Source organism: Lasioglossum baleicum, chromosome 10, assembly GCF_051020765.1.
Source record: "Lasioglossum baleicum chromosome 10, iyLasBale1, whole genome shotgun sequence".
NCBI lineage: Eukaryota > Metazoa > Arthropoda > Insecta > Hymenoptera > Halictidae > Lasioglossum > Lasioglossum baleicum.
Genome location: NC_134938.1, coordinates 1,213,384 through 1,237,659, shown reverse-complemented (window position 1 = coordinate 1,237,659; position 24,276 = coordinate 1,213,384). Strand labels below are relative to the sequence as shown.

Here is a 24,276-nt window from a genome sequence, read left to right as displayed (position 1 = left end):
ACCGAATTTAATTCGCGTGGACCACGTAACGTGCTATCTATCATGCGGATTTCACGTAGATAGAAACCGCTAAACCGTGCCGAGCTTTTGACACATTCCTTACTGATCCGCGTGCCTTTGTGGAACACATACGGGCTCTCCGAGCTTGTGATACCGGTATGATCGATACCGAAGATTTCCGTAACGCCGGAGTTATACATCCTCTGTTATGCGACCACGCATTGTTTCAATTCCTGTTCGTTGCTGGTTGAATTAATTTCCAGATGTCTGACTCCGTTTAAATCTCGAGACTAAATTGTTCCCGATGCTTGGCATCTTATACGCGATTCGTTAAAAAATATCATACATCAATGCTCCAGGCGCCATTTTAAAGCGGAAGCTTCAATCTTCGTATCCCTGTTGGATTCAGTCGCGAGAAAAATTTGCCCACGATTCTGGAGCCATTTCAATCTGCAGTTTCACCTTTCTTTGTATCTGAGAACTTTCTATGTACCTCTGTGAAACCGATATATTTTTATGTTTGTTACGTTCGAAAATATTTCGAAGTATTGTCTCTATTACTACAGAAACACAAGAGTATGTTTATTTGTCGACCGTGAAGAATAGGTTTGTGTGCCCGTATTACGAAAGAGAGAACCTGTTTTATTTGTTTTTTTACTTTTTAAAGCACAGACCCCCCAGATGTAATTGGTTTGTTTTCGAAAGGAACAATACAGCAAAGTACATTTGGTCCTGAATCAAATTTCCGGTTCAGTAAAGAGTTCGAGGGAAATTTCAAAGATTTGCACAATTGCGAAAATATATCTTGGTAAACGGGAGCTTCGATAAAGCTTTTGACAATAAATTTATATAATTCTGACGGGCGTAATTAAATTAATTAAACCTCCGAAGCCGTTCCGGAGCGTTCGACTTCCGTTACGAGTGCTCGAAGCTGCGCGCAACAGTTCAACAACATTCTGAACTGTTATGACGAGCGACTAACAACCTTAATGCCCGCTGTTGCGGTGGATTCGAGCTGATAATTTTATTAGACCGTCAAAGGCCGATTGTTCGCCGATAACAAATGCGCAACCGTGTAACGTCGAACACCTTCGTTCAGTCTCTGTTGGTGTCGCTTCCGCGCGTGCAAATTCTACACCAGGGCTCCCAGCCGATCGGAACTTTGCTAATAGAGTTTGCGATATCGTTATCCGACACAGGATGATACGGAAACTTACCGCGGCCGGAATCTGCGCGATACCCAGACGCAATTATTCCGGCTAACTCGCGGGGGGAGACTGTCTATTATTTAAACGATTCACCTTAATTAATGGACATTAATTGATATCGGGTTCGCTCGCGTTCTCGCTCGACGGAAACACGAGAACGCGTTTCCACTGGCGCGGCGGGAGAATGGAAATCCTAGATGAAACTCGATGATTGATCCCTTAAATATGGCGTTCCACTATTCCCCAAGTATAGCGCTATTTGTGTGATTATAATATGTATTCGGCAATGTGTCGGAATTGATAGTGGTCAGCAGCTGATCCGGCTGATGCATCTCCATACAGTTTTAACAAATTCATATTCATTCTAAACAGCAATCGCGGTCATTTCATGAAACGGAGTCGTACGAGAATGAACCTGGACTCATTTTGAAGCTAGGACCTTGAAAATGGCTGTACGATTTCTCACAATCGTTTCACCGAGCTTCGAACACTATCACTTGTCGATCCGAAAAGACCTACCACTGATTATCCTAAAAGGGCGATAACAAAGACCGGTTATTTGACGGTAAGATTTTATTAGAAAAAAGTATGACAATGGAGTAGAAAAATGGGCAATAATCTTCACATGAGCCGCTTTACGTGATCCGTTTTCTTCCTGGAACTCTTGATGAAACCGAGGAACTCGAGCTCGGCGACCGCTTGAGTAAAACGAGCTCTAAATCTCCGTTAAGGATACGTTGGCTGGCGATAAAATTCTCACGGGAACACGTGTGAATTATTCAAACAAGAGGTATGTATGTGCCGCGGCTGCTGCGAGCAAGATCTCTCTTGCCGGGGCAGCTACGATTTCACCATTACCAGCGAAGATATGAATTCGAAACGACCGGTGGTTAGACAAATCTTTATGCGCTCCATTACCGAACGGTTCGCCTAAATGAAAAAGGATACTGTAGCGTCGGGTCCACGTCCCGTTTCTCCCGGCCGCTGCTCTTCGGGTCCGCGATGATCAGGAACGCCTGCAATTCATCAAATCGATCACTCACATAGATCCAATTTTTCCATCAGCAACTACCGACATCACCTAGCACTCTCTTTCTTCCAAAATTATTTTACTATTGCAATAACCATACATTTAATTTTTCCATCGGCACCTACAAGTCACCTTGTACTCTCTCTTCCAAAATTGTTTTACAATCGCAACAACCATCACACTATACCACAAGCTCTCAACCCGTGCATTCCTCCTCTGCAAGTCCTGAATTTTCCTTGTTCAACGAATTAATTCGTCCCCACGCATTCGCCGACTTCTAACAACCGCGGACGATTAAACAATCCACACACCCACGACCGCGAGGTCCAATTTACAATGCGGCAGCCGCGTGAATCACTCAGCGCGATTAAAATCAGGAAAACGTGTAGTAACGAGCCGCTGCGTGACCGTAAAGTGTAACCCGGAACGAACATGTAAACATCGAGCATACGAGAGAGAGAGAGAGAGAGAGAGAGAGAGAGAGAGAGAGAGAGAGAGAGAGAGAGAGAAAGAGATTGTTACCTGCAGCCAGTCGTACATATTGATCAGCTTCCTGGATTCCAAGTGAAGTTTGTAAATTATACTGAGGTCAGGCAGGCTGGACGGGATAGCGTCGTCGTTCTCCAATTTGCAGCACTCGCACTGAAATATGTATTTCCAATTAACTTGGGACGGCCCCATCGTTTTCCATTTGTGGCCGCCTTAATCGACCTGATCGATCATTGGGGGATTGATCACGAAAGTAGAACAAGACTGGATATACACACCATATTAGGTCATCGATACTGATTTTATAGAATAATTTCGAGATCAATCAACTACGGGGGGCTGGAATTAATTTCTACACCTAATAAAACCATAGTCACACCTTCTGGAACAACGTCCCCAACACCATTGATCATCACTTACGTTCAGATAAATCTGAGGATCGTTCAGCCCGCTGTGAATCGCAGCCCTCAAAGACCCTCTAATATGCTGCTTAGCCGAAGCACCGTCACTGAAGCAGAATATCTCATTCGCCGGAACACGACTAGGATTGATCAAGAATGTACCGAACACTTTCTGATCAAGATAATCGATCACTTCCATCTGAGCCCGCTTGTAAGGCGATCGAGAATGAGTCTGAGACATCTTCAGCAGTTTCTACAAATACAAAAGATCAAACACAGTTCATCTTCTTCTCCCTCAATCCCAGATCTTACAGACCTCCTTCAATTGATGTCTATTGAGCTTCGCATCGGTTGAAAGAACTTCTTTCGATGTTGCATCTGCCTCCAAACTGGCTGCCTCGATCGTCGCGACATGAGCTTCCAGATCTGTTCTCGTCTTTCTTAAAATCGAGTCCTTCGAGCATTTTATAATAGCAATCAAGGTAGTCAGTTTAGAGACCAGCTCCGGCTTTGACAGGAAACCTAATAGTTGCAGGCACTCCTTGTACTCAGCTGATTCCTTCAGATCGTTTGTGTAGACTGCTTTCGTGTAAAATTCGCGCAGCTGAAATCGTTACGCAACTGTGAAATGTATCTTCCCAGGACGATTTGTATTCCAATCGTTCGCCGTACCTGTTTGCCCATCGGGGAATTTGGCAATGGTGCCATGAAATCGTGTAGACACCTCAGAACAGTTAGGAAACGATGCATGTATTGGTGGAATTTGTTCAGTAGTTGCATTAAAATTTCCTGGAACCGAAGTTTGCTTCTGTACAAGTTGACAGTTCAATCAGAGATCCTAACGGTACCTTGAATTCGTTATTGTCGATCTCTTGTTCGTCCCTCTCTCTTTGATATCGTTTCATGTACTCCTGTATCGAAGGCAGCTTCTTTATTTCCTCTAAATAATAATCGGTCAAAAAGGGCACTCTGTTCTTTAGCTCGTTTGGTTTGCAACAGAGAGAGTTCACATTGTTCGCATAAAAATGTTGGATCATACATATCTAAATAAATCGGGGAACAGTTAGCTTGAACATATTTTCATTATCTCCAGAGATCGTACCTTGTAACCGTATAAAAAGTTCTCCACAGAGAAATCATAAAACAGAAATATATCTGTTAACAACTGGAATGCTCGACCTGTTAATTTGAACGGTATGTCTGTGCTGAAAACAATGTTTTCCATCACATCGGAGAGAATGTTTATCTGCGTTGGCGAGTGGAACACCTGCAGGAGAAATAGTCGATCGCTAACAAGACCTAACAACGCTGATCATTGAACTGCGGATCTTTATGCACTTATAGAAAAATTGAGTGGATGAAATTCATAATTGTTGGAAGATTTTTAAAATTGAAGATGTCGACATATAATCTGCCCTCTATTGAAATCATTAAGGGAAGAAATAACATGCAGACTATCTTTATTTTGCATAAAGATCTGTAGTCTACTCGATCTACTTGATTCGATTGCATCATCGCTACCTGCACATTCAACTTTGAGGTAACATCGTATGACAAGGATCTGTGAATAGCATGCAACGTGGTGGCGATGCCAAATATGAGGATGAACTTCATCGAACTCGAATAAGAACTAAAAAGATAGATAAAATAAATAAGAATGTATTTTATTTGGGTGAAGAAGAGGAAATAATTACAGTACCTAAGTATCGAAATAAAATCGTGTAATGCTTTAGGAGAAGAGCTTTCGAAATCAGTTATAATTATCACCAGTGGCTCATCCGGCTCGCAGTATTCCTGATACCAATTTTTCAAGGCACGCATTGTACACTGGCTTTTCTTAACATGCAAGTCTTCTTCGCTCTACAAGAAATTGCACGGTATTACTTATCTCATAGTAATTGAATTACTATCAAAAGACTGACTGTTTCATCGTTGTTCAGCAATTGGTAAATCGTTTCTTCCATAATGTTCTTTATGTTGTTCGAATCTCTGCTCCATATAACTGCTGTGTGCTTCGTTATCGGTTCCAGCGTGGAAACTATTCTCGTAAACATTATCGCATGATCGGGTACGTTCACTCCTACAATTCAGCTGTTTTAGAATTGCGTATTCCAGGCGGACAATACTCTTTCGGAAGGTATAATCACCTGTTAACACGATAGCTGTTTGAATTTCATTCTCCAGACTTTCTAGTGGTCGATCTTTTACTTTGGAAACGAACGATGCTAAATCCGTCAGTATTTGTTGGAACATAGTGGATCGTATGTGCTAAAATTTTAAGGAGACTTGTCGATACATGGTTGTTCCTGTGTTATTGGGAATATTTATGTCGATACCTCTGTGGCTTTCTGAATGCTTGTCCAGCATTCTTTGTAGGCAAGGTACCAGGGGTCGTTGAAGTAAGTCGCAAGCTGGAACTTTCTGCGTTTATCGCCAATTCTGTATTTGCCTTTGTGCGCGAATACACCCTACAATGTATTGTTGAACTAATTGTCTATCATAATATGTAGACTGTGTGGAGGTTTAAGCAATTTTCAATTTTTGTAGACAAATCTTAAGAAAAAGGAATGAAATAAAATTCTATTTTTAATGGAAACAGCCTTTCTATATCCAAAACAAATAACAATTCTACAAAATTCTGTTAAATTTTATATTCTATCCCTTTTTGAGGATTTTCATAAGCCACATAAATGCATATTTATGCCATAATAAATTATGCTGTACAGAAAGTTTGTATCGCCTATGTTGATCAGTGTTTTGTGTTAAATTCAATGAAAAATCGAATGATATGAGCGCTAATATAAAAAGATAATGACAAGGAAAGTTAGTTAAACGATGACATAAAGAATTAAATATCTTATTCCTATATTAATCACTGTGTATAAACGTCATGCCGGCGACAGGATCGCATGTCGAGGTTATGTTAGTGCATGCAACAAGTTGTACGGTACCTTTGACACGGAAACGTTGTCCATTGCGAAGAAATGAATGAAACAAGACAGCTCTGTTTACTTAAACATTGGTAGACCACAGAAACACAAGAAAATCACTAAAAAACCACTTAAAAATTACTTAAAAAACACAAATTAAATGAGAAAGAAAACGAACGATACACCCCTACTCACGTCATAAGCGCAACTGTCGCTGCTGTCGCGCGCGCTTCTCAGGCGCGCCTAGTAACTTTTAGCGCGAAACTTATGGTGTTTTATTACTGTCAGGCTGGTAGTATTACTTTTTAAACCCATGGCGGGTACAGGTGTACACAAAGTGTATTTAATTGAAACGTATTTCTTCCTTTAACCCCTTGCCGTATCGTTTTCTTTATAGTTACAGTAATTAAGACGTCTTTACCCTAAAAAATGTAGAAGAGAAAAGAAAATTTATATTTCTCGTATATGGCTACACTTATTTTAATTACAAACGAGAATCAAATTTTATTTGAAAAGAAACGCGTAACATTCGTATTTGTTAGACTTTGTTTAAAATCTTCATGACGAGTTGGACTCGTTAATATACGGCAAGGGGTTAATGGTTTCAATAGGACTTTAATAAAAAATGAAAAATAGTTGTAGCACAACCAGATAAAATATATAAAATTTACCAGAGACTAGTACGACAAAAGTTGTGAAATAAACAATTTATGAATCGACGGAAATATGCAAATTAAGCATTCAGCATGGATAAATAATGCATATATCTACGAAATAATGCATGTAGCAGAGCACACAGCATCGAAATAATGCCACCAACAAAATAACGCATAAAGATCGTGAACGTCGCCATTGATATGCAATAAATTTTCCGAAATCAGCCTGGTGGAGACCGGTGGTCGATGTCGCGGGGATTTCGCATGCTCGCATAAGTTGCCTCGCGGTCATTTGAATGGCAAATGGCGCCGATTGAATTCGTCGAGGCCGAGCAAACAATCCGGAAACCGAGAGGTTGATGCCGCGGAGGATGAAACGCGGGGGTGGTTACCCGTCGAACTTTCGTCGAACTGGTCGCGGCCAGAGAAAGCAACGGGGGATGAGTAGGATGGACGATATCGGGGGATGGGGGGTTGAAAACCGGTATATAGTGCTTGCCCGCAGAACTTGCCTGCCCCGGGAACTCGTAATTGATTTAAAGAAGTGTCCAAACAAGATGCCGGCGCGTTCCCCGCCTCGCAATGTACCGGAACACACCCCTTCGACGGTGCGCGACCGTGTAAACGACCGTACAACGAGAACTCGGATTATTCCGGATACGCGGGTCACGCTTCCGCTTTTCTATCAGACCCTGCCGAAACTTTTCTTTGGAAAAAACATTTTTTTGTTAAGTCACTACCGTCCAGATGCTGGAAAGAAGAGATTGAGAAATTGTGAGATATTTTGGTTAGATTTGATTCGAGTGTAATTCTATTTTTTAAATTTATAAAATGTAGGCTATTTTGGTCAGATTTGATTCGAGTGTATTTCTACTTTCTAATTCTCCTTAATAAAATTCTTAGTAAAATTGTAAAAAAGTGTAAAATTATAAAAATTTGTAAAATTATTAAAATAGCGCTTCTTAATGGAAGACCCTGCATTTGGGAAATTTTGGTCAAGCCTGAGTTTGTGGTCGAGTCCGTTAAAAGATTGTTAATTTTTCTAAAAAGGAAATAATTTTTCAATATTTTCTTTCCTGGTCTACTTTTGGGGGTCGATGGTTTTCGGACAGGAAGTATAAATCGATTGCGCAAGCAGCTTTGTACGAATGTTCTCGTTTTGTGGTCGGCCATCACACCTGTGCCCCAAGGGGCTCCGCAGCGAAAATAAATGGGTTTCGATCGAGGACTTAATCATTCCCCTTCGTTGAAAGCGACGTCTGGGACAAAACGATGCAGAGATCAACGGGGTTATTGATCGTTGAATAGAACGTATTCGTTCGTGTTCTCCTTTTTCCCTGAGCCACCGCCATTCATCCCTCGCGATCAATTATACAGGGGGATGTTTATTAATAACCGAATTTTACCGGGAAATCAATTTACGTTACGCTCGATTCGATAGAACGAAGAATCGTGCAACGAGGGAAATAATTTTTTTTAGACGAGAGATTTAATTCTCCATGCAACTTATAACATATTTTTATTTAAAAAAAAAACAACGCAGACTGGAAACGCACGGAAAAATTCAAATGGAAAGCCATGAATGTTTTTTCGAATTTCTATTCCGAAATCACCATAAAAATGACAAATAGAATTTTACGTGGATGGGGGGAGGGGGGCAGTCGGACGGAAACAGAACGATATGTGTAATCACTGAAAAATAAAAAAAAACTCCCGGCCGAAATTAAACCGCAAAAGTGTCACTATAACGTCGATTCTTGGCGCAGATTGGAAAAATATCGAAACTTGAAAAATGGTTCCCGCGCGAACTGTGCCCAATACGCAACAATTTGTGCTTTATCCCAAGATAGGCAAAGCAGTGACCCATTTCCCGATCGAATTGTTATCTGCAATGAAAAATGCGTTTCATAACAACCGGTCCCGATAACATTCCGCGCCGGCAAATTTCGGATGGGAAACTTATGCCGTGTTCCGAAATCAAAAATTCGATTTGTCGCTGTTTCCGTTAACAATTTCAGTGCCACGTCCATTTTGCCAGATTTCAAAATTTTTCATTATGTTCAAGAGATAAATTGATTTTTCTTACAATCGCTGCCCCAAATTTTTCTTATCCCGCACAAAGATCCTAAATCAAATTCGTTGTGGGAATTGTGCATTGTTCGCCGAGGTCTTCGTCCGTTTTACTTTATTTCGCGCTGGCTGAGCATCGAAAGATAAGGAAGCGTCTCTCTGGGGAAAAATGCGGATGTCAAAGAGCATGCGACAAAGGTACAAAGGTGGTCACTTTATTATCTCGTTACCGAGTGAAACGTACCCGCGATTCTCCTAGCTTTCTGCGAGATATCGTTCTGCATCTTGAACCTCGTGCGTAGAGGCCGACAACAATGGCGCTCATTACTGACGCCAGGAATCGGGTTATTTCATGAACTGACCGAGGAGACAGTCCCGACAGTTTCGCGCATGCGAGAAACTTGTTATGCATTCATTCTTCAGAATCAAATCATATAAATTTTTTTTAATTTTGCGGGGTGCTCAAGGAACCCCATTTTATCAAGAAGGGCTCAATCGAAGCACTGGTGACCAGAGTCGCCAGATTGAGTTTTGTCCCCCCTCCTCCTTCATGACGGTATCCCCACGCGTCCACTTTCCAAGAAGCTATCCCCACGCCTCTGTCGTGTCCGGTACTGGCAGAGAGGGGGTAACTTTTCCCCTCGACTCGTGCTCCCTCCCCTCATCTGGTGAGAACAGGGAAGCCACGAATTCAATGGCGTCCGTACTCCTTTCAAATGAAATTCTAAGAAATTGTGAATGTAGAAATGATATTTCAGATTGTGCAGAGTAACTTGACGACGTTTTCTTTGTGTTGCAGCGAACCTCCCGAAAACGATCGAGAACCTGGGCGACTCGATCTCGTCAGAGCTGGAGGGCAATCCGCCATTGTGGGTGACCAAGAAGCAGACCGCGCACGGCGAGGAGGTCTACATAAACAACGCGAAAATCCTCATGGCTCAAAGTAATTTCGAGTCGCAGGTGAAGGTCGGCGACGAGATGAAAACGCAGGTGAGTTTCCACAAAGCGGAATCGTTCACGGTCGGATCTCTTTTCCTTCCAACTCTGCGGCCGCGGTTAATTTAATCGCAAATTACTTTTTTACGAGCGTAATCTCGCGAGTAATTAGGTTAGTTTACGTGCTGCTTTGCGTGAACATGGCTTCCGGGCGTTCGGCATGATTTTCTCGGAACTGTGTCCAAGAACTTCGGATCCCGTTGCACTTTCCAAGCTTGCGGCCGCCTTCTAACGAGCTTTTAATGAGCTCCACTCGGCCGCGGACTCGCCGCGTTGATGGCTATCGGCCCCGATAACCTCTTCGAATATTCTTCAAACTTTCCAGTTTCAGCGATACAATACAAGAAAGTACAGTAATTCTTATCGTGTACTATCCTGTTTCTTGATCTTTAACACTGAAATATTAGAGAACTTTTTTGTTTATAATTATTTTTTTTGTGAAAATGTTAGCAACCTGTTCGTGACACTTTTCTGGTTAAAACGAGCCCAAACACGACACCATTCGCATCGTATTTGCCTGCTTAATCCACCATTTAATGGGGCCTCGACTATCCCAACTGATCATCGTGATCAGCTGACCTTAATCATCGCGGATTAAATGAGTAAATGCGATCCAAACTGTATCGTGTTTGGACTCATTTTAATCAGAAAAATGTCACGAATATTATGGTAGTAGTTTCGTAAAAATAATATGTTTAACACTGTATCTATATTTTTAACGAACATCGACGTAATCGATAACAGAAAACGGGGGGGGTTCGTAGCAGAGGCCGGTGTCGATGTGACGGGGTCAACGAAAGCTTTGTCGGTGGGATGGTGATTGTCGATGATCTCGAGGCAATCTCATGGTATAGTCCTCGTATGCCGCCAGCGTTCCAAACGAATGCTTTGATCCGTGTGACCTAGCCAAGTATCATCATCCGATGAAAATCGCCGGAGTGCAACTAATCTCTTCCACGAGCCTGGCCATAGATCAATTCTGCTCCCTCCTCATGTTACCCTCCCCTTCATCCCCCTTATTCGCCTTTCGACGGTGTTAGGGAAACTTTTCTCATCCACTTAACGCGGAAGTTCTATCACGACCGATACTTGTTACTTGTTAGCGGAGCAACCGCAGTATCGGATCATAATTAATGTAGACAAAAGTCGGCTAATCGAATAACTTTTTACAATCCGATTCCCGGTCGAGCTTCCCCTCGCGTCCTCGACGACAGCCACAAAGTTTCCTGGCTCGTCGGCAATCACAAATTTCTTTCGTCGTCAATCTGAATAGGACACCCTGTATATTTTCTTGGATATTTTTGTAGAGCACGAAGAGACGAGTCCAACGAGTACCATGACCATACGAGTACCATTACGATCATTCAATCTCGAGGTATCCCTGCCTGAAAGGTAAGCTTTTGCATTAGGTTTGTTCCTTTCAGCTCGGATATCTCGAGATTGAATGATCGTAACACTATGATGATTATACTCGTTGGACTCGTCTCTTCAGGCTCTACAGAAATACCAAAGAAAATATACAGGGTGTCCTATAAAAAAGTACCGACTTGAAAAGATATCCCAAGTATACGTAGTCTGGAATAACGATACTCTTTTGGAGGATGCGAAAAAACCTGGTACAAAAGGGTCGCTGGGGTCGCCTAAACGGCGTCGATCGAATTTTCTGACGACGCGGCCGTTCCCGCGAAACTATTCGCCAAGTATTCGGCCAGGTCGGTGGCTGATTTTCAATTTGCTTGTCTCTCTTTCTCTCTCTCTCTCTCTCTCTCTTCCTCCGGCTGGCCGCTTTCAAACTGCCACGGTCTTTCAATCCGCTCTTCTTTTCGCTTCTTCTCCCCAGCCCCTATATCCCCCCCCCCAGTCCGCTATTTTTCCCCTCCATTAACCGTAACTCTTTAGGCGATCTCTCTACGGCTGGTAGGGCGCAGTTATTCGGACTGGAATTTCTTTAAATTGTTAAGAAACAGGGCCGGAGGGTGGGGGGATGACTGGGAGCCTCGGGGCAACGCGTGAAGAAGGAAGCGCGTTCCAACGGCGTCTAATGAGATCAAAACCCCGCGAGCTCTCCAGATTAAAAACTGCGCCGCTGCTTCTTCTTCCTCGGCCTCGCCATTCTCTATCGTTCAATATTCGCGCGTGGTTCAAGTATACGTTTAATGATGAAAATGTAAGCTGGCCCGGAAAATGTGGAAAATTCAATGGCCTCGTTACGCCTCGACACTATGTCTACATCGCTGTTTCACTTCCTGCACGAGATTGGGGGTTTCCCCGCCTTTTTCCGAATTATTCCAACTCGAAAATTAATCATTTCTTCTAGAATAAATCCATTCTATTGCATTTTCTTCATTTTATAAATGTATTAAATGTTTAGCAATCGATTAGATACCAACATGTTTAATAATCTAGACAATATTTCGAATAATGGCACAGCAATTTTTAAGGGCTAGAGGCAAGGAAAGTCGAACTACACGATCTAAGAAAATTCACAGACCCGTTTCTCTTAGATCAAGACTTTACTGTATATGGTAGTGATATGTTTGTATTTTCTAGTTTTCGTTGATCAATATTCCCACGTGTGAATTAAACGTTCATCTGTAAAACATATACACATTACCGTGTGTGCCAAATAAAATGAGTACGTAATATCCTCGCGGCGGTTTAATCAGTGTGCGTACAACAAACTTTCCGTTGAATGTTTGCCGAATGAATAATAAATATCACTGCCGACCGGTAACTGTTCGCGTTGCTCGCACAATTTACCACAGTGTTAGTTTTCGTAAATTTTCATTTCCGAGCCACTCATCTTAGTTCCAGATTGCGAACCAGCTCGTTAATAATCACACTTGCCCATATAACTCTCCTAATTCCCCACTCGTCCGTTAGAAAAAAAACACAATTGAATCTCATCGATCCTGTTTGCAGGGGGTTGTAATTTTCCACCGTGGAACGGACCGTATAGCTCCCGGTGGACGACGTTAATTAAACAATTTCGTTATGCGCGTTATAATGCATACCAAACGTAATACAAACACGCATTACTGATCAATATTATTATTACTGGAGTAATAGTCTCCGCCTGGGCGTCGTAAATCCCTGTACCGCCAATATTAACACAGCACTCCGCTGTATTAAAGCATTCGAAAAAGGATCAAAGAAGAATCCGGGAAGAGGATTAACAGGAATTTGATTAAAGACTTAAAATATTGACAATCTTTAAGCAAAATTGTACAACATTCTGCCTGCGACTTGGCGGCTGCTTCCACCTCTTCGACTATATTATTGATTCATACCTAATTTATATTCTCCATTAACAATTTTCAAGTATGGTGAAAATAATACATTAATACTCTTAAAGTCTTTAAATATTTTCACTGTTTTAAATTGCAGTTGCTCATTTTGATGAAGAACAATGGCACCTTTCCAAAAATCAATTAATAAAAACTTTCTGCATCAACTACGAGAAACAGGACTTCAGGGACAAATAATAATATAATTCAAGAATTAAAGGCTGCTCTTTACTTTATAAATTATGATGTGTATTTGGTATGTAATCCAGTAGATTTGTACCCGGGGCGGTTACAGATCGAAGTTTCGATCCTGTAGGATCAATGGTTCAGAAGTTATGCTCGCTTGAAGTTGTGCATTTTTCAGTGTTTTTGCCAAGTAAGGGGGCTGCCATATTTATTTGTAGTGACGATCGCGCGCCGTTTACCGAGCAGAGCCGCTAGATGGCAGCACGGGCATGCGTTAATGTTGATAATATAGAGCGGGTATTGCGATTGTTGTTTTAATTTTGGATGACATGGCCACGATGTTGCGTTTTAACTGGTCTGGGTTAGGTTTTTGTAAATATTTTCCACGATATTTCTTCTCCAACATTTCCTCAGACATTTTCTCTATGTTAACGATATTACTGTGTGCCCGTGCTGCTATCTAGCGGTTCTGCTCAGTAAGCGGCTCGCGATCGTCACTACAAATCAATATAGCGGCTCCCTTACCTGTCAAAAACACTGAAAAATGCACAACTTTAAGCAAGCATAACTCCTAAACCATTGATCCTACAGGATCGAAACTTCGATCTACAGTCGCCCCGGGTACAGATCTACTGGATTACATACCAAATACATCATAATTTATAGGAGAAAGGCACCAATTTTGAGTCCGGTGAAGTAAAGTTTACCCGAATTAAATCCTACAGCATTGTGAAAAATCCGAATATTTTCAGCAACTGCTGAACGCAATAAAATTGTTCGCCTTAATTTAACAATTCTCCACGCTGTGCGTCAGGGACGGAGCCGAGAGCGCTAAGGGTAGCACGGACAGTTAGCAAAAGCGGCGGAGCAGCCGTGAAATCGTCTAAAAATATTTTCCGGCTTATTTAAAAGCGGCCCGATGCTTCCGCTTTCATGTTCGCACGCGGAGAAGTATACATCCTCGGAGGAACGCGAGATCAACTCGGAAGCGCGCTGTAATAACTGACAAAGTCCCGGCACCCGTTAACGTTTACGATCTCGCCTGTGAAACTACATCACACGGTCGGCGATCCAGCGAAAAAATACTCCCGAGGAAATTCCTTCTTCGCTGGGCTTCGTTATTCAGCGGAGAGGGGTGGGAAACTCTGTTGCGTACACAGTCCCAGGATGAGTCGCAGGGTGAAGGGAGAAACACCATAACGCGGGCGAACAAGATTATTCATGAACCTAGAAATCCATGAGGAACTAAAAATTAATTTTCCCCCGCCGCTTCTTAATATCGCGCCGCACGCTGCGGACAAACCTGGCATTTCTCGTTTATATCAAGATGAACGATACATTCCTTTGGCAAAGCTGCATATCCAGGAGGAAATCTATACTATTAACCATATGCCAATCTTTTTGATGCATTTGATAAGGTAGATTTATATTTTGGATTTTCCAACGCTGATTTTATTTATTACTTGCTTCGAAAACGTCAAAAAATATCCTGAGATTCTTACGTGTTTGGATTTTATAGTTTTGTTTGCAACTAACAGCTACACTTAATTTTCTACACTTTTTAATTAGTGCCCGTAACCAGAGACCAAAATAACAGTTACTGCAAAATCCTCTACGATAAAAATCATTCATAAAAAGTTGATTATTATTGAAATTTAAGATAATGTACACAAAATATATAGAAAAAAATGCGAAGAACAAAATGATTAAAAAATGTCTTCTCCCATTGATAACTGTTATAGAGCGATCGAAATAAATTTTTCTCATTGATAACTGTTATAAGTGTTATAACTGCGGATGTTCATGCAATTTTCAATTTTTCTAGACGAATTTTAAGAAAGTGGAATAAAATACAATCTTATTTTCAGTGGTAGTAGCCTTTGCAGGTCTCAAAAAAATAAAAATTGTACTAAATTCTGTCGAATTTTATATTCCACCGTTTTTTGGCAATATTCAGAAGCCATAAATGCATAAAGACCCGCAGTCCAGTTATATCTCGGCGCGGATCGAGTCAATGATACACGCGCAAGCCAGAGATTGAATCGAAATTTGTCGTAGTGAATCTGGTACGCGACCGAACGCATATCCGAAGTGGTTCGATTCAAATTTATGTTCAATTTGTATTCATTAGATCATTTGAATAGAACAATCGACATAAAGGGCGGAGACGAAAGATACACGACGTTTGCTTTTTAAAAGACATTTCCGTTCGGAATCGATCTCGACATTTTTACGTGTGAGTGTGCGTGTACGTATACGAGAATAATGCGAGCATATCCTCTTCGAATTCGATAGATATGTAAAATATATGCCGTGTTCGCGCAAACTGGATACGGGACCAAATGTTTCAATCCCTTGCTGCATCGACAACCATAATCGAAAGAATACTACGTTCAATCAACTTTAATAAGAGATCTACTTCGTAGGCGGACTATATGGAACAGAATGAACAATTGAAACACGAAACAAAATCTGTACATGAAAGAAACTTGTACAGAGAAAAATTTGTTACACCATATTAACCTCTTGCCTTACAATTTCGTGTCTGACTCGTGATGAAGATTCTGAACAGATTCTGATAAAAATGTATGTTAATAATGATCTATGACCGAAAAAAATTCTATTTTGGTTTTGTTAATGTACAGCTATTGGAGAACATGTACTGTCCAGTGAAAGAGTGTAAACTAGCGGGAGGGGAATGGGGCTAGAGGGACGCAAAGAACATCTGAGTGGTCAGACTAGAAAGTAGACGCCTATTCTCGCACGCATTCTTGGCTCTAACGCGCTATTGGCGGAGACGGTCACACACACTAATCGGGAAGGAATAAGAAAGGATATTTTGAAATTCAACCCCGAAGGGGGTGAAAAGAGGTTGCAACGTTTGTACGAGGAATATTTTATTCGTGGTCGGATTTGTTTGACACTTGGTCTTAATGCTCTTTGATATAATTAATCAAACACCTACTTCGGCATTTTAAAAAATTCAACCCCTAAGGGGGTGAAAAGGGGTTTTGAAATCTAAGATGGCGACATGACATAAAATTAAAAGTAAAAATTGCAGATTTTCACGATCTTTGGCCTCTAACCGTAAAAATAAATCGTAGGGCAAGGAGTTAATTCGATACTTTGGAACGATTCTCTCGCCTGCGAAAAAATTCCGCCAAAAATATGGAACGTTGCATCGAAGTGTTGTGACAAGTATAGCACGTGGAGATTACGTGCCGTGTACCGTACGCGTTTTCTAACAAGAAGTGTATCGCAGGAAATCAACCAACCACGAATTAACATTACGATAATCTCTCGTCCCGCAGTAAATCCGGCCGTTTCCCGCGGTTCTCGGCCGTCGCGTTTTCTTCATGGCACAATTTCCTTTTACGAGACACTCTGGCAGGCCATAGAGAAACTCGTCCCGGGAGTCCTAGGAAATGCGACGGGGACAAAAAGGGAAAAGCGAGAGACGACGACGACGGCGACGTCGACGGCGACGGCGAAGTTGGTTCAAGCAGTAACTCGATTTGGGACGAAATAAAGCCGAGATTTCCGTGCCGGGGCGTAAATGCCGAATTCGTCCCCCCGAAACGCACGGTGCACCTTGTTTAAATATGCAGGAACCACGATGCTGGACGAAGGAATACTACGATTAGGGGTGACTACGAAGGGTGCGCGTTGCGGAAAGAAAGTGGGCGTGATACCGCCCCAAGATAAAAGTCGCGGTACTTGAGGGACAAACCGCTCCCTCAATGCCACGCCGCTGTTCGATGCCATAAATCTCGCCGGTGACTTCGGCAGAGCTGATTTCCGCGCGGGGAACGTTCTTTATCTTCCCTTGTCGGCGCTGTTTCTGTTAACCTCGCTATTTACTACATTTTTAAATCTTTTTTAATGGCTTCGTTTCGCGGTGTGGGTTGAGCTTCACTTTGCGGGATCAAAAATTGTGCATTTTCATTATCACAGAATCTCGTAGACTTTTACAAGAAAACTCCGAAAATGCAGGTTTCAAAGCGCGGAGTTCACCCGTTCGAACGTTATACGCGGATTTTCATCCCGGAAACAGAAGAAATAAAATAGCAATAGTATGATAAAATATACGGCTAAGCTTCCGATTACGTCCATGCTCAGAATTGGATGAAATTTTGGATAATAGGTTCTTTTGTTTGACTAAAATGATGATTGTCAGAAGGATTTTTGGCGACTCGAAAAGGAATCACGTTGAAGACGTTGTCGTTATCAAAAAAGTGTTTCTACGAATGTTGTTTGGTATGATGGGCTACATTACGTAGTATTAACTGTTTTCTTGTGGGTGGAGTGGTGGAGGACATTTCAAGGTCACCTCCTACTTTTTATACCATAGATCGATAGAGTAACAAATTCTGAGTATAAAAGTGTTGACCTCCATGTATCCTAAACCTAATAGTTAACGAGATATTATGGAAACAATTTTCTTTCTTTTTTGGAGAAGTGTGAATGAAGATCGTGACTATTTTTTTTGTGCGGTCCCTATTTACCGCACAAAAATAGGTTTGACTCTTGGTTCGTCACAAAAAGAATGGCGCGCAATTTAAAATGTCAGGTCATTTTTAGACACCCTATATAATATAATATAGTATAGTATACTAGCAGTATACCAATATAGTTTTTGCTAAATTTTATTCAGTGAATACAAATCTGTTGCACACGAAAGAATTTGTTCCGAATACAATCTAAATTTACTGTAAATACAAAGGTTAACATTTAGAACCGGTACGTTTATTTCGTTGCCGATTTATACCGTTCCCGCGCATAAGCGCGAGTAGGATTCCGCAGGCGTGGTAAATCGCGAGCACGGTAGCGAAGCGATAAGCTGTCGATTCCAGCTTATAAAGCTCTCCTCCCGGAAATATTCTTGCCGCAGCATACTGAGAGCAGCAGTCCGCGTTCGATAAAGAAAAACGGCGGCCGGGTGTATCCCCCCGATCGGGAAGGAGAAAGAGACAAGGGGAAAACAGAGATTGTGCGATAACAAAGAAAATAGGAAGAAGGACGACGGAGCAAGAGACCGTGTTCCATTTATCCGGGGAGAGAGTCTTCCGCGAGGAAACGAAGGGAGAAAGAAAAAACAACGAGAGCTTTCTCTCTTCCCCAAGGTTTGTATGCCAGAACGGCTGCCTAGAAATGAATCGTTTCGCTCCGGTCTCGCGAGAAAGAGACCGAACTCACTCGCTCTTTTTCTCCCCCCCCCCTCTCTCTCTCTCATCCGGGAGGTCCTTTGACGGCCATTTATCTTTCTTGCCGGACACGAGTCATTGGACGAACAGAGGACCGAAGCACCGGAACGAATCCTTAATTTCTTATACGATTTGATATATATTCCCCCGGACAGCCGGGTTCAGCAACTTCGAAATTCGATTGTTTGTCACGGACTATTCTTCAACGGAGCATGCACGGGATAGTGCGTCGCATTGCTTAATCCCATTGTTTTCGATTGCCACTGAGACTCCGCTCGTCAATGCAACGGGTGCTCGACGCGTCACAGTTCTTCCTCGAAATGTGGAGAAAATGTTTTTATAAAATATTTGGAATATGTTGGGACTATTTTTCCATGTAAACTATTCGAAACATATTGGAAATATTTCCATAAAGTATTTAAAATATATTGAGAATATTTAAAATATATTGAAAATATGTTGAAAATGTGAAGAATATAGGAAATATTGAAAAAATTGAATATATTGAGGGTATTCGAAATATATGGAAAATATATTGAAAATGTCGAGAATGTGAAGAATATAGGAAGTATTGAAAATGGTGAATATATGGAAAATATTAAATATATTGAGGATATTTGAAATATATGGAAAATATATTCAAATTGTGAAGAATGTAGGAAATATTGAAAATGTGGAATATATGGAAAATATTGAATATATTGAGGATATTGAAAATATTGAGAATATTGGAAGTATCGAATATATTGAAAATATTAAAAATGTATTTAAAATATTGACAATTTTAAAAATATATTTCAAATATATTGAATGTATATTGAGCAGATTGCGGCGGACATATTCAATCAATTATTCCACCGACCTGACGTCATAGAAGATCTGCGGACCGTTCGGAAAATGTTATCCGAATCGAATTGGCATATCAATTTGCCAGCGCTATTCCGTCCGTTATAACAAGCAATAATTATGAAACCGATGAATTACACGTGACACACCAAATTAGAGTTTTAATCAATTGGTGGAATAAAATAAACCTCGGTGATAGAATGAAAGTCTATTATCTCTGTTGGGGATAGATATATTCCATTAACGTTCATATTGACAATTATTTCCTAACAAAAGGGATTATAATTATCATTTCAGTCCATGAAACATAATCGAGTGCTTTGTGTTCTATCATACAGGGTGTCTCATATATATATATTCCCGTAATAAACTTCCCAAGCTATATACCCATAAAAATAATTTGTATTTATTTTTTTTAGTTAGAGTGTTCCTTCAAGAGGTCGTTAATTCGAAGTTTGCGCCGCAGTAGTCGCCATCTTGGGGCCGAAGTCACGTTTGCACTCTCGAGCGTGGCCATTAATAAAAACAGGCGAATGGTTCGTTATGGCTATTCGTAATTAATTGTGTCTTCGCCGCGTCCCCGAGGTCGCGTAAATTAACGAATGCTAAGTTAATGGGTTGGAATTTTACACCGACTCCGTTTGTGTCCGCGCCTTGCGGCCATAAACCAGCGCGAATGGCATGCTCACTGCTTAATTATTTACCTTGGATAATGCGCAAACAAAAATTTCATTAATAACACTATCTCTCAAACTACAAAATTAGAAACCATTATACTTACACGTTCGATATTAACTCAAGGTAGGCTACAAGAAAGCGGGAAAAAAAGAATTCACTAAAAATTGTTAAAGGCACCGTTCACAAGAAAATGCCACCTCCGTGTGGAAAACTTTGCACCAACTTTGTTAATTACCCTTCCAACGATGCCAATAAAAAATTCAAAAGAGAATTCGCGAAAACTGTTAAGGGCACCGTTTACAATAAAATGGCACCTCCGTTTAGGAAACTTTTTACCAATTTTTTGAAATATTTAACGATGCTAATAAAAAATTAGGTGAGGCAGGGGAAAGTTCCAAGAGTAAAATGGCACCTTCTTGGGGGACGTTCGGCGGAAACCAATTCCCATTCAATTTCTCTTTTGATACAGTAATGTATAAAAATGCAAATCCGGGGGGGGGGGGGAGAGGGCTCGAAATTTCATCAAAAACTCCGGACGAAGGCCAACAACGGGAAAATTCCTTAACAAGATTCCGTAATCAAATTACGAGAGACCGAGTGAATTTTGTTAAAAATCAGGTCTCGCCAAAATCGCCCTGTCTCGCCTCCCTCCCCCCGCCCCGTAACTTCGCCGAAACGTTGAAATATTCATGAAACGAAATCAACAAGGTTCACCAAGTTTGGCCCTGTTCCTATTGGAGGAGAAGGACGAAGGAACTCCTTTCGGGTCAGGGCAAACAATTCATTCGATCCGCCCCAGTTCCGGGAGCTATTACTTCCGGGGAAGGACGGTAAGTGATACACAGAGACACAGTAAAAACACGTCGGAGTTTGCGCGCGCGACTCGTTGCCAATCGGTCGCAAAACTCGCGATAAGACGTGGACGCGCGAATTGCGAACATAAACTGTCCGTTCAATTCCGGTTCGCTCCGCAACGCTTTTACACGGCTCCGGAGAACTGGCTTTTGTCATACGATCGACTCCAAAAAATAGGGAATTGCATCTGTGCGTTGCTTGCCTTCTCGGAAATTGGGAAACGCATTTCAATCCGCATCGCGCGAATTTATCGAGGGACGAGCAGAAACAAATTCGAACGTCTGGAAACTATTTAAAATTATTTTATTATTATGTTTACCATTATATTTAATTCTATGTTTCATTACTATATTTATATTAAATTGTTATCGCAAGAATTATACTTTTTTGTCAAATTTAAAAATACTGTTTCATCATATTCTCGATTTATAAAAACGATTAAAATAGATAATGGCTTCAAAACGATTAAAATACAAATTAGAATACAAACAATTTTTATTTTTCTATTTAAATTATTATGACAAGAAAAATATAAAGTACTGTTTTATTATTTTAAATTTATGAAAACGATTAAAAGAATTTCGCAACGAATGCAGACGATTTTTATTTTTCATAAAGATACGCCAATAATAGAGGATGGGAAAGTACGTTTGCTCCCGTGCAAAGAAATTAATCGCGATGCTTCGAACCTTCCGCTGTTTTTGGGGGATGGTTCCCATGAAAATTCATTTCTTTCTCGGGGAATTGTGTTTTGCAACATAACACGAGCTCCGGCTTTTCTTCGTCCCGTACAGCAGGTCTGTAAACGATTCTGGGGTCGATAGGGTGTGGCGTCCAGACACCATGGCGCCAATTCACTTCCACCCACGTTTTCTTCCCCTCTCCGCGAGATTAAAACTAGATCTGCTGACCTCAGATTTTGTATGGTGTCGACCTGTTCGCGAGAACATCGGACACCATCTCGGAGGGAAGTATACAGTTAGGAGCAAAACTGATCACACACACTTTAAATCAGAATAACTTTTTTATAAATGGACCAAACGACTTCAAGTTCTCTGTAAGGCTAGATGAACCCAACAAAAACATCCTGTAAACAGGAGCCAAGTTCCTATGGCCGTAAAAAGTTCTGAGATCAACCAAAATACGGCCAAGTTCATTAGTTTAGAAATACCTCTTGCAATACTGAAAAAAGCGTTTGTAAAAATTAGTTTAAAAGAACGCTATTTAATTTTTAATGAATTACACGGAGTGCTAAATTATTTAAACTTGGCCGTTACTTTTTAAACCAATGGCCATAAAAGGTGTTAGGTATTTTTGTCACTACCTCGAATGGAGCTGTACGGACGTTTGAATAGACCAGATAGGAAAAGCGGCATATTTCATTTTCTCTATACGTAACCTATTTCGTAATATTTTTTTTTTAATACCCCTTTAAGGTGTTTGTTATGGTGGACCTATGTACCAAATTTCAAGCTTGTAGGTCAATGGGAAGTACCCGAAAGGTTTTGATGATCTGTCAGTCAGTCAGTCAGTGACAAATTTAGCGATTTTTGAGGTCCTATACCTCGGAACATACTAATGTTAGAGGATTAATGTTTTGTCAATATTGAGATATGATAGCAAAATGAGATAGATTTAACAAGTGTACGAAATTACATTTCTCCATCTGCCTCCAGTGCCGAGTTATAAACCTCTAAAAAACGGCTAAGTTGTTTCGTGTAAAAGGAGGTAGTGCGAGGAACTTGGCTGGTGCACTACCGTACACCTAAATTAGTTTAGTAAATGACGTCTAGAAAATATGTTGAAAAAATGCATTTTTCAAAAATCAAAAAAATTGATTTTTACGACTTTTTTAGCTGGGCCAATACCGAAAATTTAAAAGTCGTGTTTGGTCAACTTGTATAAATTGTATACGCTCCGAAAATTTCATTGTGATTGGTTAATTGGTTTACGAGTTATAAACGATGAAAATTGGTGAAAATTGCAATTTTTCAAGACTTTTGGCATTTACCAATTTTGATCGTTTATAACTCGTCAACCAATTAACCAATTTCAATGAAATTTTCGGAGCGTATATAACTTATACAAGTCGATCAAACACATGTATTAAATTTTTGTTATTGGCCCAGCTAAAGAAGTCGTTAATTTCAATTTTTATTATTGATTTTCACAATTCCGACCAAATGCATTTTTGCAACATATTTTTAGACGTCACTTACTAAACTAATTCTTCTAGCCTTACAGAGAAATTGAAGTCGTTTGGTCCATCCATTGAAAAAGTTATTCTGATTTAAAGTGTGTGTGATCAGTTTTGCTCCTAACTGTATATACGAGGTTTTAACTTTTGTTTTCGGGAAGAGGTGTCCAGTAATGCCTCGATATATGTGAAAACTTCGACCCCTAAATGTCACTTACACATTGCGCACCCACACAGTACCTTGGCGTCTTGCTTCTGACATGGAACTGCTTCCATTACACTGGCGTATCGGTGAGAAATTTTTTCGAGTTTTTGCAGGAAACAAAAGAGCAGAAAAATACCTGTACAAGGGACCGTTGTAATTGGCTGGTGGGGTGCTTTAAGTGAATCAAAACACACCGCGCGGAACTTTAAATCTTCGGCAAGTTCGAGGAACTTTCAATCGCGATGATAAAACATTTCGTTAAGAGGGAAAAGTAAAACGGTTCGGAAGTTAAAGCGCGTGTCCGGGCTCGGGCCGGTATTCTTCCGGCGGCTTGCGGGAGACGGCCAGAGGAAGTTATCCTCTTTAAGTCGCTCGGAGATTCATTGAATCGACCGCGAAACAGCGGGGAGGTCGCTGGGAATTTGTTTGACAGACACACGACGCCATTTAATTCACCTCAGTATGTGTATACGGGGTGATCGTCGTTTCGTTTTTTAAATTGAACGACGTAATTTGATTAGCGTAAAATTATAGCCAATGAAAAGACAAATTCAACCGTGTATAACATGTTGACCTTCAAACGACCTTCATGCTTATGCTAACCGTACTCTCATGCTTGTCGTTGATCAAACTATAAATAATTCTTTTCTGCAAGGGTCTGCAATACAAGAACAAAACAGGAAAATCGTAAATCGTGTAAATCGTATAAACGACCGTGCATTGTTGATAGATAGACTACAGATTTTATGCATTTATGACAAAATTGGGTACGTACAATTTGAAACAGTGGAGGTATTAACCAGTGTATCAGTTTCACCTTAACAAGATAATCAAAAGAAGCATGAACTTTGCATTTGGCCCCCTGTGTCTTGCAATGAATGCAAACATTTTATTATTTCGCATAAAGATCCGCAGTCCATTGACAAAAATATAAACAATAATTCTTTTCCACGAAGACCTGCAATATAAGAACAATGCCAGCCAAGAGAAACGTCAACGCTCAACAAAAAAAAAAAAAAAGAAAATTCTACGCCCCAG

At 40.8% G+C, this 24,276-nt stretch overlaps 2 protein-coding genes across 4 annotated transcripts in view; one reads left to right on the top strand and one right to left on the bottom strand.

Moving 5' to 3' along the window:
• Fas1 (fasciclin 1 Fas1 domain-containing) overlaps positions 1 to 24,276 on the top strand; it is a 313,103-nt gene that overhangs the window by 219,928 nt on the left and 68,899 nt on the right. For all 3 annotated transcript variants that reach the window (XM_076431658.1, XM_076431659.1, XM_076431657.1), the window contains exon 3: positions 9,584 to 9,774. In XM_076431658.1, coding sequence (XP_076287773.1) covers positions 9,584 to 9,774 — 191 coding nt within the window. The remainder of the gene's footprint in view (positions 1 to 9,583; positions 9,775 to 24,276) is intronic.
• Orc3 (origin recognition complex subunit 3) lies at positions 1,750 to 6,278 on the bottom strand. Its single transcript, XM_076431660.1, has 14 exons — positions 6,080 to 6,278; positions 5,465 to 5,596; positions 5,276 to 5,396; positions 5,051 to 5,208; positions 4,828 to 4,988; positions 4,650 to 4,758; positions 4,231 to 4,395; positions 3,977 to 4,171; positions 3,801 to 3,917; positions 3,445 to 3,732; positions 3,148 to 3,381; positions 2,761 to 2,880; positions 2,157 to 2,224; positions 1,750 to 1,923 (listed from the first exon to the last, which is right to left on the bottom strand). The coding sequence occupies exons 1-14, from the start codon at positions 6,101 to 6,103 to the stop codon at positions 1,830 to 1,832; spliced, it is 1,986 nt and encodes a 661-aa protein (XP_076287775.1). The 5' UTR covers positions 6,104 to 6,278; the 3' UTR covers positions 1,750 to 1,829.

What these genes read in the sequence shown, in the direction of transcription:
- Orc3 (XM_076431660.1), bottom strand. Translation starts at nt 6,103, where the DNA reads ATGGACAACGTTTCCGTGTCAAAG. An exon ending in CCTCAAAGTTGAATGTGCAG is followed by an intron (nt 4,396 to 4,649) that starts GTAGCGATGATG and finishes TTTCTCCTGCAG; the next exon opens with GTGTTCCACTCGCCAACGCA. An exon ending in ATAGACATCAATTGAAGGAG is followed by an intron (nt 3,382 to 3,444) that starts GTCTGTAAGATC and finishes TTGTATTTGTAG; the next exon opens with AAACTGCTGAAGATGTCTCA.